Raw genomic sequence first — 15,174 nt, forward strand, 5'->3', positions numbered from 1 at the left:
TTTTTTTAAAAAGAAAGAAAATGGAATATCCAGACTTCTTGAGAATGGTGAGACTGAGGTAACATCTGACACGGACATCCAAACATGGTCCTCCAGTTAAAATGGAACCTTAGAGATACCAGACTACAAATGGTGTTTGGACTCAAGTCCACCTTACAGTGGATCTAATAGATCTAAGGACTCACTCTGTTGCTGTTTCCCTAGTCTCTGAATGCCTAATGGCACAGACATGCTTAGAAGTTGGCATTTGGTTTCCTGACCTGTGATTTAAGGAACAGTATGATAAAAAGGTGCAATGCATCTTCCCTCCAGGCCAAGGCATTAACTCAGAAGCAGTATCACCTCCCCGAAAAAATTGCAGAAACTTGTTCCAACAAAGATTTAAAAGATTCATGGATGGAGATTCCCATAATATCCCTAGTCATTCCACCCATCTGGCCTCTGAAAAAAAAGGCATATGGCTCGTGGTGGATTGCAGTGGATTATTATAAATAAATCAGTATCCCTAATGACAGTTTCTGTGCTTAGGTATGATTTTTATTAGAGTAAACCAAGTCAACCTCTGGGACATCATTTGGGGCTTTTTCTCTACTGAATGCTTTATTCCTGATTCTTATCAACAGAAAGGACCAAAAGCAGTTAACCTTTATATTGCAAGGAGAGCAGTACATCTTCACTCTCTTGCCCAAGGTCTGTGTTAATTTTCCTGCTATCTGTCATGGTCTATTCCAGAATGGTATCAATCATCTTGATATTCCGCAGTTCATCACGCTAGCCTTCTATACTAATTGACATTTTACTAATTGGACCTAATAAGGAAAATGGGTCAAGTACTTTGAATGCCCTACTAAAACACATGTATGTCAGAGGGTAGGTGGGAAGTCCTTGATGATTAAGGAGCCTGACACATCAGTGAACTTTTTAGGGATCCAGTGGTCTGGAACATGGAGGTACACACCATCTGAAGTAAAGCCTGACTATGGCACAAGTAACTGTGCAATTGGAGTTGCCTGACATGAGCTTGGTGTTAACACAAACTCCCAGAAAAAGACTGAAAGGCATAGAAACAAACTACTGTGTTAAGGAAATAGTATTCTATATAATAAAAGCCTAATATGCTAAGTATCTAGTTGTTTGGTTGGCCATTCAACCTATCAAAGCATAATATGCTAATAACATGATAAGGCCACTCAACTGCTCGCTATGATGTGCACTGACCACCAGGGGGAAAACAGTCAACTGGTCAACCAGTTGCTATGATGTGCACCAACCCCAGGGGGCAGACACTCTGACCAGTAGGTTAGCTTGCTGCTGGGGTCCAGCCGATCAGGATTGAAGGAAACGGGCCAGACACACCCTGGAGTCCTCTCGCAATCCCTACCTGGCCCCGATCATGCACGGATGGGGTCCTTCGGCCTGGCCTGCACCCTCTTGCAATCCGGGCTGAGGACACCCACCACCCCCCCAGCCGAGGGCATGAATTTTGTGCACCAGGCCTCTAGTATTTAAAAAAAGACTCAAGTAGCCCAGAAGATACAAAAACTATGACTTGTTGGCCTAGAACTTCATATCACCTGCCCCTGTTACATAGGTGCCATTTCCTAAGCTCTCACCTATGGCCTCATGGGAAATTACCTATAACCAACTGATGGAGAAGGAAAAATCTTGAACCCAAGTCTTGATCAAAGACAGCTGCAATGCTATATGGGCGTTCTATAGAAATGAATCACTGTCACAATACAGTCCCTCTCAGGAGTGACTCTGAAAATATAGAAATAGCCACAGGAGGTTCAAGAGTGTCAACCAGCTTCTCTTTGGCCAACCCACTGCTTGCACAATAGGCGAGTGATCAAAGTGGGCCTGGTGGGAGGCTCAGAACCTGTACATGGATCCAAAAGCAGGTGCTCCAGAAACCAAGGCATAGAACTCGGCTTAGCCTCTCTCACCATCACTCTCAATGACCCAGTTGCAGAATTTGTACTTTTCTGTCCCTACAACCTTGTATCTGCTGGGTTTGGAGATCTTGATTCCCAGAGGAGCACTGCTTCCCAGAAAACACATTAAGTATTTTACTGAACTGGAATTGAACTATTTTTAACTCAGCATGCCAATGGACAAGAAAAGGAAAGAATTTCTATACTGTATGGTTTGACTGTCATTCCAGTGGTTGCTACACAATGGGGACAAATACATGTACACCTACATTGCTGGACTCACTGAGGTACCTCTTGGAGATTCTGTGCCCAATGATAGTTATAAATAGACACTCACAGCCACTACTGCCTAACAAAGGAAAACAACAGAGAGTTCATGTATACCAGGGATGAGGGACTGTGCCAACATAACAAGCAAGCAACCTAGAGCAGCTGATGTACTGACTAAAGGTGAGAGATACTAGAATGGGTGACAGACAAGGGAGTTGATAAATATCAGCTTTGACCCTGGGTCCCACTGCAGCAGTGAAAACTGTTGCTTGGTTTCTAATCCTCTTTAAAATCTTAGGTGACTGAAACTTACCACTACTTGCAAGGATTGGCCTTGCACCTCCTTTTTTAAGAAGTAGAGAAAGCATCTTGTTCTCATACAAGATCTTGGATATTATAACAGAATGCAAAGTGAACCTGATTGTTGCAGGGATGTAGTATAGGAAACTCAGTCTATGCATCACCCTAGATCTACTCCATTCCACCAGACAGCAACCATTTGCAATGCTTCTAGCTATCTGAAATATACCCACAGTGTTTAAGTCTCAGCCACTGCCACTGAATACTGCAGGCCCCCTCATTTAGCCCCAAATGACAGGGAGTGACTGCTACCCTGCAGGCCAGAGGCTCTGGCTGCCCCAGGGGCTGCCTGGAAGGGCTACATACTACAACCTGGACATATAGGAAGTTAATGCCTTGTAAGGTGAACTTTACTACTGGAAGACAGTAGATGGGAAGGACACCAGGAGGTGCATTTCTCACCATTCCTTCTCTCCGATAGACTGCTCTGAGGTGTGGTGTTTCCATATGGCTTCTCAGGAGACATCCTGCAAATCTCAGCATCTGGCTGATTGTGTTGGGAAGATAAGGCAATCTTATTAGCTCATCCTCTTGAATTTTCCTTCTTTCTTTCTTTCTTTCTTTCTTTCTCACCTCAATTGCCTTTATCCTCATTCTTGCTTCCCTAGGAAAGCACCCACCTCACCCCCACCCCCCCCAATACAATGTTAGCATGTTAGATTTTGCAGTAGGTACTTTTTCTGTAATACTGAACAAGAAGTCAGCTATTTTTTGTTTCTTTTAAAGAGTGGGAGATTCAGGACTCTGTTTCCAACCTGAAATTAAGGAGCTTAGAGGTCACCACTCCATTCTAACAGCAATTATAAAGCAGAACAAAATGAAAAATTAACAGCTTTTTTAAAAAGATCTGTCACAGATATAAGGTCACAGGGCAAACCACTGCTCCCAAAATTGGAGAGAATTTTTATATTTGAATACAGAAAATCACAACTTACCAGAGCAGAAACCCAGGAACAGTCACCTCCATGGGAACCAATGCTAGAGTAGGAAAACCTGTAGTGGATGATTACTGGAGGCTCAGTGTGGACAATCTGAGAATTAAAAACTCCAGAGTGAACCAGTCACAGGGCCCCCACACATTTGTGAGTTTTACCTCCAGAAGCTCCACTAGGTCCTCACAGAAAAATCCCCTCAAGTTTCCCGCAGCAGAAGGACAAAAAGAACCATGTTGAAATATGCCAGAGGATTCTGTTCTTAACAAGCCTGGTACCTATTTGCATCCAGTAAACATTTGATAAATTGATAAGAGAATGTAGGCAAATGTGAGAGAAAACATTTCTCCAATGTCTCAGTTTGTTGTGTGTGTGGAAGGAGAAAAAAGCACAGAATCTTGTACCAGGCCTTGAGCTAGGGAAAGGGCACAGGTCTAAATACTGCCCTCAGAGAAGTCAAAGTCCAATGGAGGAGGCAGACATGTGAACAGATTGATACAACGGAGGGGAACTGGAGACCCTCAAATGGAATCAAGTAATTCTAGATAGGCTGGGTACAACCAGGAAAGAGAAGACGACAATCAGAGAAGACTCTCTAGAGAACAGGATCTTCCAAGATACATCTTGAAAAGTGCAGTGTGCAAAGAAGGAAAGGGCATTCTAAGGTAGAGGAAAATAGGCTGTAGAAACAGACAAGGGCACCAAATCAGACGACCTTGTATGCAACAATATGGAATCTTATTCTATAAATATGGAGATGCACTAAAGCAGAGGTTCTCAACCTGTGGGTCGCGACCCCTTTGGGGGTCGAATGATCCTTTCACAGGGGTCGCCTAAGACCATGGGAAAACACATATATAATTACATATTGTTTTTGTGATTAATCACTATGCTTTAATTATGTTCAATTTGTAACAATAAAAATACATCCTGCATATCAGATATTTACATTACGATTCATAACAGTAGCAAAATTACAGTTATGAAGTAGCAACGAAAATAATTTTATGCTTGGGGGTCACCACAACATGAGGAACTGTATTTAAAGGGGCAGAAGGTTGAGAACCACTGCACTAAAGGCTTTTAAGCAGGAAAGATGGCTTGATCAGATTTCTGTAAAGAAACTTTACTCTGTCTTTTGTGGATATTGTCACTGCTGTAGACAACTCGCCCAGCCACCTGTCACTGCTCAGCCTTGGAATATTCCATCTAGCTTATAAGAAACAAGTCAAATGAGAAAACTTTGAAACTACATAGTCAGAGACTGAGGGCTTCCTGGACTTGCTAGCTTGCAAAAGGAAGAAAAAAGTTGCAAGCCTGTTACTATCTTGCTTGACAGCTCATCTGATGTGTGATTTCCTTGTGACTCTGTGAGTTCCTGATCCATTCTACTAAAAAGTGAAAGAAACCATGGTTTTGGAATCTAATCTGAGCACTGAAAGTTTGTGGTAAAATTGAAGATGTATTGCCTCCTCTGTGGGAAGCCACCCATTGTCTTCACTATTAAAGAAGTGTAAACAAGGATCCTGGAATGCTGGTGAACCTTGAGCTGCTGGCAAGGGCCAGAGCTATGCACCGGTTGTTTAGTCCAGACAATGGGGGCTCAAGCTATTTCCTGACCAAATAGTCTCAGAGTAAATCTTTCTAATATTTGCTGACCTTTAAGTTCGTTTGTCTGTTACGGCAATTAACTGCCTAAGAGCTAGATGTGTATCCAAAATTGAATAAAAGGTTGGCAAGGCCTGGGCACCAGTGGAAGTCCTTTCCCTTGCACTGGGCTTTCTGCCTGGCCCCCAATATTTCCAAATTATTATTTCTCGTCTCGTCTCTTTCATTTGTGTGCGGCCCCTTCTCCAGATCCCGAACCCCGAACCACACGGTACGTGTAACATTCACACTCTTCTGCCTTATTAGGCCATCCTAAAACAGTAATTATGAACTTGCTTTCTCTTCTCTTCCTAAGTTCTATTAGAAGAAGATTGCAGGTATGGGCAACAAATACACATGGACACCAAGGGGTTGGTCTGATAACCTATCATTTGGCACCAAACGTATTTTACCACTAGATCACTTTGTGACAGGGTTGACATCCAAATGTAAACTCCTGGGTTTCTGTAAGAACACAAATTCTGTCAAATTCCAATAGGCAGGCAGCTTCATTCTATCCCTTTGCAAATGAATTTCAACACCTTTACATCATGCCGATCTCTTTTCAGACAAGTACACTTTAAAAACAAGCCAAGGTCTAAGGATCAAACTTTGTGGGTTCAGAACTCCCAAGAAGACAAAAACATCGCAAGTTCACTAAGGGAATGAGGAGGAGTAACTCTCCCTCTCACCATTACGTTTCAATCCCAACCAGCATCCCAGGACTTGTCCGAAGAGAGGAAGACCCTCAGCACTGGGGGAAGGTAACTGGGGACTGAGGGTAACCAGGGTCTGATTGCTTTCCTCCCCACTCTTCCCTCACACAACAAAGCTTTATGTAGTCTGATCTGCCAAACAAAGCATCTTGCCTGCTTTTTCCAACACGCCCCCACCCCCACCCCTCTTCCCCCCGGCCGCCCCCCAGGATTTGGGAAGAAATTTTTTTTAATCTTTATTGTTTAAAGTATTACATAGGTCCTCCTTTTTTCCCATTAACCTCTTCCAGCCCACTCCCGTCCTCCCCACATTCCCCCACCCAGGCCCTCACCACCCATTGTCCACGGGTTATGCATATATGCATACAAGTTCATTGGTTGATCTCTTCCCAACCACCCTCCCCTGCAGGAAGGAATATTTTTAAACTAGTAATAACACCAAATTCAAGGAACTCATTATATTTGATTTCATTTCAAGTCACCTTACAAATAGGGCCTTTGAAGCATAATGAAAACACCCAGAGACATAAACTGCTGCTTAAAACCATCCCCTGTAGAACTTACCCCTTCTGCTGAAAAGAGATGAAAAGGAAAATATTTCCAAGTGTTCTGAGTTCCTTACTTAACAGTCATCATATGAACTTCAATTGAAAAAAAAAAAAAAAGGGTCACCAAGTGTTTAAAAATCTGCTTTAATTATATTTTCATGAATTCCCGGAGAACATCATCGCAGTGAATGTTACAAAAAAGCAAAGAGAGACATCTGAACATGCAATAAAAAATGGATTCACAGTGAAAATAATGTATGTGGGTCCTAAAATATAGTTACTTGGCTCCCTGAAGGAAAAGATTTCTTCTAATTATCTATTCACTTGGGTTTTATTAGGATAAAGTTTTGTGGGTTGTTTTTTTTTTTTTCTCAAAAGCTTTGGGGGAAGCTTTCAATTTCTGCTACCATTGTTAGCGTCTGGAAGTCCCTCATTCTGAAAGCCATTATTTGCAGCCTATAATTTAATCAGAAAATTCCAAAGTACAACAAACAACTTGGCAACTGTGTTCCTGTTACATACAAAGCCATTAGCAAAAATATGTAACAAAATTTATGTAGAACAAACAAGTTTGTCCTTATATACAGGAGTTTGCTTTATTCCACCCCCTCACCGCCTGCTGTAAAATGAGAGGGTCTGGGGTGGGGGGGAGTAGCTACCAGAACTCTTATTCTGGTTGGGAGAGAGAAATCTTAAAAGGTAAGGTAACTATTTTAACCACCTTTTAACCGAGTTGTAAAAACGCATCTGGGCTTCTCAACAAAGGAGGAAAAATAGGAACGATGACAATGGCTTTAAAATAAAGAATTCATCCCTCCGTCCTTTGCAAAGCTTCTTAGCTAACTCAGGTTAGAGAGTGAAAATGACTACATTGGTGACTGTGATTAGAGGTGAAACATACGTACACTGTCACCCAAGCCGCTGAGAAGGTTCGCATGTAGGGCATGCACATATTTCATACCGACAGAGTTCACACCACAGGGGAGAAAGATCATATAGGTGCGTGAGGAGTGCCACCCAAATCTATACATAAACGCAGGAAGAACTCATGGAGTCAAAGGCAGACCAAAACACAAGTTTAAAAATACACGTCCAAATCATTTCAAAGCCAAGGACCCTGTTTACTGAAAACTCTTGACAGTCCTACAGAATACCTTGTAAACATGGAAAATGTGGCATTATGTAACTCACAGTCTCAAAAGAAAATAAATTTCTGGTTTATCATCGCTGCTTGGCTCTGTCTGCAAAACAGAATGATCCGAACAAAGCTGGTCGGTGTGGCCTGCGTGCAGGGCTGTGCACGCGCCCTCGGGGATGCCCCGGCCCTCCACGCAGCTGCCCTTGGCGTTGCTCAGGTAGCCGGCTATGTAGGAGCCCGTGGAGTGCCGGTTCCCCGCGGGTGCGGGCGCCGCGGGCTTGTTTCGAAGAACCACTCCAGCCACGTGGGTGGGGTTCACACCCTTTTGCTTGTTGGCTTCCTGCTTCTCCTTGGCCCGGCTGGCAATATTGCGCACTCTGCTCTGACTCCTGGATGACAGCTTTCTGACCAGCGCCCTGGGGAGCTGATTGGCATCCTGCTTTGCATACAGCACCTGGCAGCTGTCTTCCTGCTCGAAGGACACGAGTTTCCGCAGCTGCTCGGTCAGGGCATCCATAGGCTCTAACGACTGTGTCTTCACAGCCACACCCTTCCTGTCTCGGATGCCCGTTGTCACAAAACTCTTACTGATACACTGGTACTTGCTTTCGAAATTGCAGGCGATGTCCTCCGACGTTAAGTCCCCCAGGCTTTTGGATTTGCAAGGACTGGGCAGCTTCAGGACAGGCAGAGGAGGCTGCTGGGGCTGCCTGGGCGCAGGGGCATGCAAGTCTTGGGCACCAGACGGGGGCACGCAGGTCTGGTTCATTTTTGCATCTGAATTGGAGAAGTGCTTGTGCATAAAACCAGCACCCTGATAGGCTCGACAGGAACGACTTTGATTTTTGACATCTTGACTAGTGTTGAATATTTCTGAGACAGGAGGGTGGAGAGTCGCTTTGCAGTAGCCATTTCTCAAGCCTCTTTGGAAATGGTCCACCACATCCCGGCTGTACTTCAGTTTGAAAGGAGAAGCAAGGGGACTTGTGCCTTCTCGCCTATAATCATAGGTGGTTATAGACAGATTTTCTGAGTCTCCATCGATTTCCACAAGACTGCTCTCCCCAGAAATTAGACAGAGTGTGGGGTCAGCTATTCCGTCTCCCAGGGTCAGGTCGGTGGAAGGGGCGAGGCTGTTCTTCAGGATTTCCCAGTCTTTCCCATCGGTGGGACTTTTTGGTAACCAGCAGTGAGAAGTGTTAGAGGAACACGGCAGGTTGCTTTCCGTGGCCCCTGTCTTGGCCTTAGCAGAAGGGTCATCATCTAGTTTGTCTTTAGAGACGTTAGGAGTGCAGGCAGTTTCACAAACCACTGTGTGTGTTGAGCGTTCAGAGGCCTCAGGACTTAAGAATGCCATCCGCTCAGGAGTTGAGCAGAGTAAGGATGCCTTGGGTTTTCCCTTGGGAAAGTCATGCTGGAAGGGCATTTTTAGGTCCATGGTGGGCAAGGGAGGATGGTCTGACCTCATACGGGTGCCATGAAGAGGAGAAACAACTGTGAGGTTAGCCTGATCCCTGGTCTCCTCAAACTGGCCAATCAGCGCTGAGATGGAGCTGCCCGGCTCATTCTCATTCGTTAAAGTGACATTGTCGATAAGATGGGAAATGTCACTCTCCTGCAGAATCTCGGTAGAATGTAAGTCAGGTGTGTCAGGACAGAGCGTAGAGACGTCTGACAAAGAAAAGGATGTTGTAGCTGGACCCTTACCGCCATCACCATCCGCGGTTTTAATCTCCAGATCGCTCTGAGAAAGGATGCTTCCTGACAAGGCGCTTTTCCCTTCCACAAAGCCCCCGGCATTCCCATTCTCCTTAGTTTCCACACCATACCGATCATGCGCTGGGTTAACTGCAGGATTAAGAGCCAAATGCTTCCTTGGGGAGAGGGATTTGTTGCGGCAGCGGTGTTCCTGGCCATCACCTGACACTGTCGGTTTGGTTCTCCCACCCTTGGGACCTGGCACTCCCTCCTGTTCTGTGATTGACATCTTGGTAGGAGAAACAGCAGAGTCCCCTTGGCTGATGTCTTTGTGGAGGAGAGCGCTGGAGGAAGAGGATAACTTTTTGCTGAAATGTGGAAAGTGTTGATCTTTTGTACTTGCCTTCCCACTTCTGCTGCCATCCTCATCTTCTGCTGAAGGAAACAAACAACATTTTAGGTGACGTGTAGCCCTTTATGTAGAAGCTGCACACACTCATGTTTGTCTTCAGACAGACAAATGGGGAATGTAAATCTGTCACATCATGAAAGGATATAATTATGGATTGCATAGATTTTCAACAAAGTATCTGTGTGATGAAGAAATGGTAAAATATATGTATAGGAATTTCACTGAAGTTTCCCTTTGAATATCTATTACATCAGTGGAGGATGTAATATTCATTATCCAAAAAAAAAATGTCAATGAGTTACCATACTTTTACAGTGAGGATTACCTTAAGTTGTTTCCTATTCAGATTTGTACTACACAGAAGCATGGCAATAAAAACAGAACAAGACAGCTCTGTTAAACAAAGTATTGTGGTACCTGTAAGCAAGATACTATAAGTTTTCAGAGTTAAGCATGTTTTAAAAGTACAAATCATATTATTTTTAAAAATCATTCTGGCAAAAGATATAATATAATTTCTAAAACAAAATGGAAGGTGCAATAAATATATTAAAATGTCAATATATTGTCTTTAAAATGTAAAATTGAAGAATTGGTCACTAATTCTATCCCCTTGTGAATGCCTAATTTTCTGTTATCATATTTTTGTTTCTGGTACACACATTTTATATTGCAATCTCTCCTAAAAGAGGCAGGAAAATAACAAGCACAGTAAAGAAAACTGTAAAAACACACAAATCACAGCAATTTGGGGTACCCCATTATGCTTATTATAGTGCTAAGACAATATTGGGTGTTTAAGAATTCTTGAATATATTCTTTTAATAGTATTTCAATGCTTTCAGTCATAATCTATACAAAAAGAATTTGTTTAATTATTAAATATTTTCCTAACTAAAAGTATTCATCATAAATCTTTGATAAACCCTAAAATTATAAGGAAAATAATTAAATTTCCAATGATGTTACCACTCAGAGTCAGGCACTGTAAGTTTTGTAGAGGAATAGAACTATGTATAGAATTTTGTATTCAGTATTTTCTCCACTTAATATTTTTTCTACATTATAACTTGAATCATTCCATGACTATGTATTGCTCCATATTTGCCACAAATTTTATCTATACATATACATATACATATACATATACATATACATATATGAAAGACTAACTTATATAATTGTTTTTTAAATGGAAAAAAGAAACATCACCTCAATATTACTTTCTAACTCACCTTAATAGTATTAACATCTTAATTTTGGCATTGACAGAATAACTACCAATTTTTATTAAATATAGTTTTATTTTCTCCCAAATGGAATTCTAATATAAATTTTGAATCATGTATTTCATCTTTCCTCTGATATTCCTCTTAGCAAAAAATTTCAGACTTTTAAACTCCCTTTTCTTATTCAAATAAGCGATTCAAAAATTGGTGTGTCTCCCTAGAATATCTTTAAAATAAAAATCAATATAAGCAAAATGGTGCTTGTGAGAAAATCGATTATTGAAATTAGATTGCATGATAAAAGGAGAATTTCCCAAAAGAAATAGGTATCACATTCTACTTGTCTGAAATTATTCTGATTTAATTAAAACATACTTGTTTCAGAGACATCAAATGAAAACAGTTTTGGTGCTAAATTATCTAGAATAAGGCAGGAGGAGTCACTGACACAAGCCAAGAAGTCTTCGGTACATTGCAAGGCAAGCCGCACTGCTTATCAAGGTCTTGATATGAGTGAGGTATTACGGTCAAATTAGGGGAAAAGCTGAGTAACACGCTTAAGGAGCCTATGACCGGGAAGGAGCTGCAGGCAGGCTGCCTTCCCAGCAGCATCCAGGGATCAGGGAAATGAGGCCACAGGAAAACAGCGCCTGAGCTACCTCTGAGGACTCAGAGATGTTTAAGTGAAGATAGTAACTTGCTTTAACATCTGGTTTTCCCTCTTTCTCCATAAACATTCCCAATCACAGAAATGTATTATATGTTGGGGAGAGAAAAACAACTATATGCAACTTCAGAAAAATCAACACATTCCTATTCAACCTGAGAGCAATCAGTATATATGGCGCCCACCGAGAAGATCAAGGTCTCTCTGCTCATATTCTGCAGGCTTCACCTCTCCCTGCCAGACCCAACAGATCCCTGCAGTCACACCTGCTGGTGTCTCATCACTCACTGTCACTCTCAGATGTCAATGTGAGTTGAGGCTTAACCTTTTCTATCACCCTCTCCCCAAAGTTTAAAATCTGGTCTAAAAAAATCACTTTAGTCTGGCCGGTGTGGCTGAGTGTTGACCTATGAACAAGAAAGTCATCGTTCGATTCCCGGTCGGGCACATGCCCGGGGTTGCAGGCTCAGTCCCCAGTAGGGGGCGTGCTGGATGCAGCCGATCAATGATTCTCATCATTGGTGTTTCTATCTCTTGTTCCCTCTCCCTTCCTCTTTGAAATCAATACAAATATATATATTTTTTTTAAAAAAATAACTTTAACAATTACTTATTTTTCAGTGTGTTTTCCTTTGACTACAAAATGTCAACCACATTATAATAACTAGAGGTCAAAATGCTGCTTACAGGGGTCTCTTTTTAGAGAAACTTAAAGCATCTTACCCAGAGAGTTTTCTTTTCCATCGGTGTCTTTTGCTGTTTCGGATACAGGCAGCGACAAAGCCCCCAGAAAGCACTTGTCAACAGGCATCGAGACCGGGCGCACCTGCAGGCTCCTCGTGGTCCTCCTCACCACACCATCCTGATCCCTTGCAGCCTCGGACACGGAGTCCTTTACCTCCACCACTTCCTGGAAGCCCATTTTGCTCTTTTTTCTGCCTTTGGCCGGCGCGCTGGCCGTGCGGCGCAGAATCCGATCTCCAATCGATCGCTTCCGGACGTAATGGGAATTGCTTTCTGAAGAACTGTGCCTGGGGTTCTTATTGAACAGTCCCTTCAGACCTTGGAGCTGTCTGTTCTGGAGATACAAAAGGACCAAACTCAAAGTCAGCAAAGGCAGTGGTGTCAACAACTTGCCTTTCTTAAAATGACAGCTCCATGAAAAATGGAATACAGAATGGAAATTTTCAGCCATTGCAATATACTCAGACCAAGGAAACAGCAGCTCACAGCATGTTTGCACAATGTCATGCACGTCTTATCCACCTTTACTTTGTGAGGAAGGCAGCCTTCCAGAAGTTTCCTACCCGGAGGTGACGAGGGGGCAGGAAAAGTTTTCACAGTTAACAGACTGTTAAAAACTTCGGCCACCTTAAAGCAACGGATGTGTGTTTCAAACTGGTAAGCGGGAAGATGGAGTGACATGAGAGAGCATGAGGCCGTAACTTTAAAAAAGACATATGTCAGCAAGAACAAAGCGCCACGCTGAGCAACTACCTTTGTAGCTCCTAGAAAGTGCAATATAGTGTAACTGGGGTTGAGTATTAAAGGGCTCCACTGCAAGGAAAGAGACAAACAGACAAGACACAATTTGGGCTCAGTTCAAGGTGGCACAAGTGAAAACAAAAGAAAAAAAAATGCATATATGCTTCTATAAACCCTGCCTTGAGGTTTCAGTGATTTTAGCCACGGGTTCATTCATGGCTCCACTCACCACCACCACCGCATGGCGGTTTGTGCATCCCAACCCAAACAGACCTTGAAAGTAATAAATTATATGACTTCTAAATGGACACTTGATTAAAAGAGAGAAGTCTGTGGAACACTTTCTTTTTCATATTTTAATTTATTTCTGGACCAAGTTTTGAACAGCTTCTGAATTTTATTATTTCTGTCAAGTATGATAAATACTAGAAAAACTACTTCGTTACCCTGGGATTCCTAGAAATTCAAGAGTCATTTTACGATCGTTTATATTTGTGTGTATTTAGGCCAGAGGAAAAGATATCAACAAGCAGCACAAACAGAAACCCAGGACTAAACGTAGAAAGTCGAGGAATAAAACTGCATCACTCTTCGGCCAGGCAGATTTCTAAGTATAACATTTATTTATTTACGAGGTAGGTACTATTTTTACTCCACATTTACAGGTGAGAAAGCTGAGGCATAGAGGATGTATATGCCTCTGCAGCGAAGCTCCCTGCTACGCATTCTTCCTGGGAAAGAACACGGTATTTCTGGGCCTTACTCAATGCTCTCCGAGTCCCTCCAAATCCCCTCTGGTTCTGCAAGCGCCTTCCAGTGGCCAAGTCTCCAATTACTTGGCATGACCGGAGGATAGCCTGTTGATTGATCAACCTCAAGGGAGTCGCACAATGAAGTGAGCAGTGTCAGGAGAGAACTAGAATACATTTTTGTGGTCTTTTAAGTCCTGTGGGTGGCTTTAAATTCATTCTTGAGTTTTAGGTTTTCTATGAAATACAGTGGCATCCAATGAAGGCAGCCTGCCTAGAGCTGGCTGGAATCATAGCTTGGTTAGTACAAGTAATTCATCAAACAGCTGAGACACTACATTTCCCATTGCAGCCAGCCAGGACTTTTTAAGAATTAAAATAAAAATCAACATTTAACTCTATCTCCACTGTGTTAACCAATGATCACCTGAGAGGAGAGTTTTCTGTCAAGCCCAGAGGGTCCCGCTGAGGGGAAAGGAATGGGTACACACCCCTAAGAGCAGAAGGAGCACATGTGGATGGGGACCTGAGCGCAGGACAGCACAGGGCTCTCTGGGCTTCCCTGCAATTTTCTGTTCAGAGGTACAGTCCTTTGATGCAGTCAGTCAATAAATAACTTTGTTAAGGACCATATGATAGTTGCAAGCGGCTTTAACCCCTATAATCTTTCTCACCTTTCCAAAGATTTCATTGATTGTTATGTGGACAAATATGGATGCTTCTGTCAGCCCTTCCAAATAGACATGCCGGTAGCCTGATAAGAGAAGAGAAAGCCGTTTTCTTTCATTGAACTTGCATTTGGCTTCCCCACTGGTACAGTCAAATTGGGATTTTGACTTTCCATTTCACAGAGCATGTCAACACACATATTATCATACAACGCGTTTAACATGTCATACATTGTGTATATCAACATCATATATTAAATCTTCCAAAGAAAAAGGAATGGCCAGTCTAGAGAGGGAAGACCAGGCCATACCTACCAGGCACTAAGCTGCTGAAGGTCACAGTTCTTTGCCCAACGAAGTCTCGTCCAATAGGATCGTGATCCCACACAAGGAACCGAACCAAAGCTATTTCTGGCATGTGTACTGTAAATGTCAGGGTTTCTTCCCACACAGGGTTAAATCCTCAGAGAAAACAGGAAAAGAAAAATCAGAAAAGTGAAGGGATTGGATAAAAATGAATTGGCCACAACATCTGCAAAGCAGGCAGTGAAAATTGCTTGCGATGGTTATTAAACTCATGCAGAAGACCAAGCCGCCCCAGGATGCCTTACTGAAATAAAGCCTCGGAATTTACCCCATTGCTAGAAAATAATTGGTAAGAAAATTGCCTGTAAATGATTACATCAATTCTAATAATCTTTGATGCCAAATTGCACTGCAG

The 15,174-nt window shown here is 42.6% G+C and overlaps 1 protein-coding gene across 1 annotated transcript in view; it reads right to left on the reverse strand.

Moving 5' to 3' along the window:
* Positions 1–6,310: 6,310 nt before the first annotated feature.
* Positions 6,311–15,174, reverse strand: part of PLCH1 (phospholipase C eta 1) — a 64,819-nt gene continuing 55,955 nt past the window's right edge. Inside the window, exons 18-22 of the mRNA XM_081088192.1 lie at positions 14,769–14,915; positions 14,460–14,539; positions 13,049–13,108; positions 12,275–12,629; positions 6,311–9,678 (exon numbers count right to left, since the gene is read on the reverse strand). Coding sequence (XP_080944318.1) covers positions 7,595–9,678; positions 12,275–12,629; positions 13,049–13,108; positions 14,460–14,539; positions 14,769–14,915 — 2,726 coding nt within the window. The 3' untranslated portion in view covers positions 6,311–7,594. The remainder of the gene's footprint in view (positions 9,679–12,274; positions 12,630–13,048; positions 13,109–14,459; positions 14,540–14,768; positions 14,916–15,174) is intronic.

The sequence above is a fragment of the Myotis nattereri genome, assembly GCF_964212035.1.
Source record: "Myotis nattereri genome assembly, chromosome: 3".
Lineage (NCBI taxonomy): Eukaryota > Metazoa > Chordata > Mammalia > Chiroptera > Vespertilionidae > Myotis > Myotis nattereri.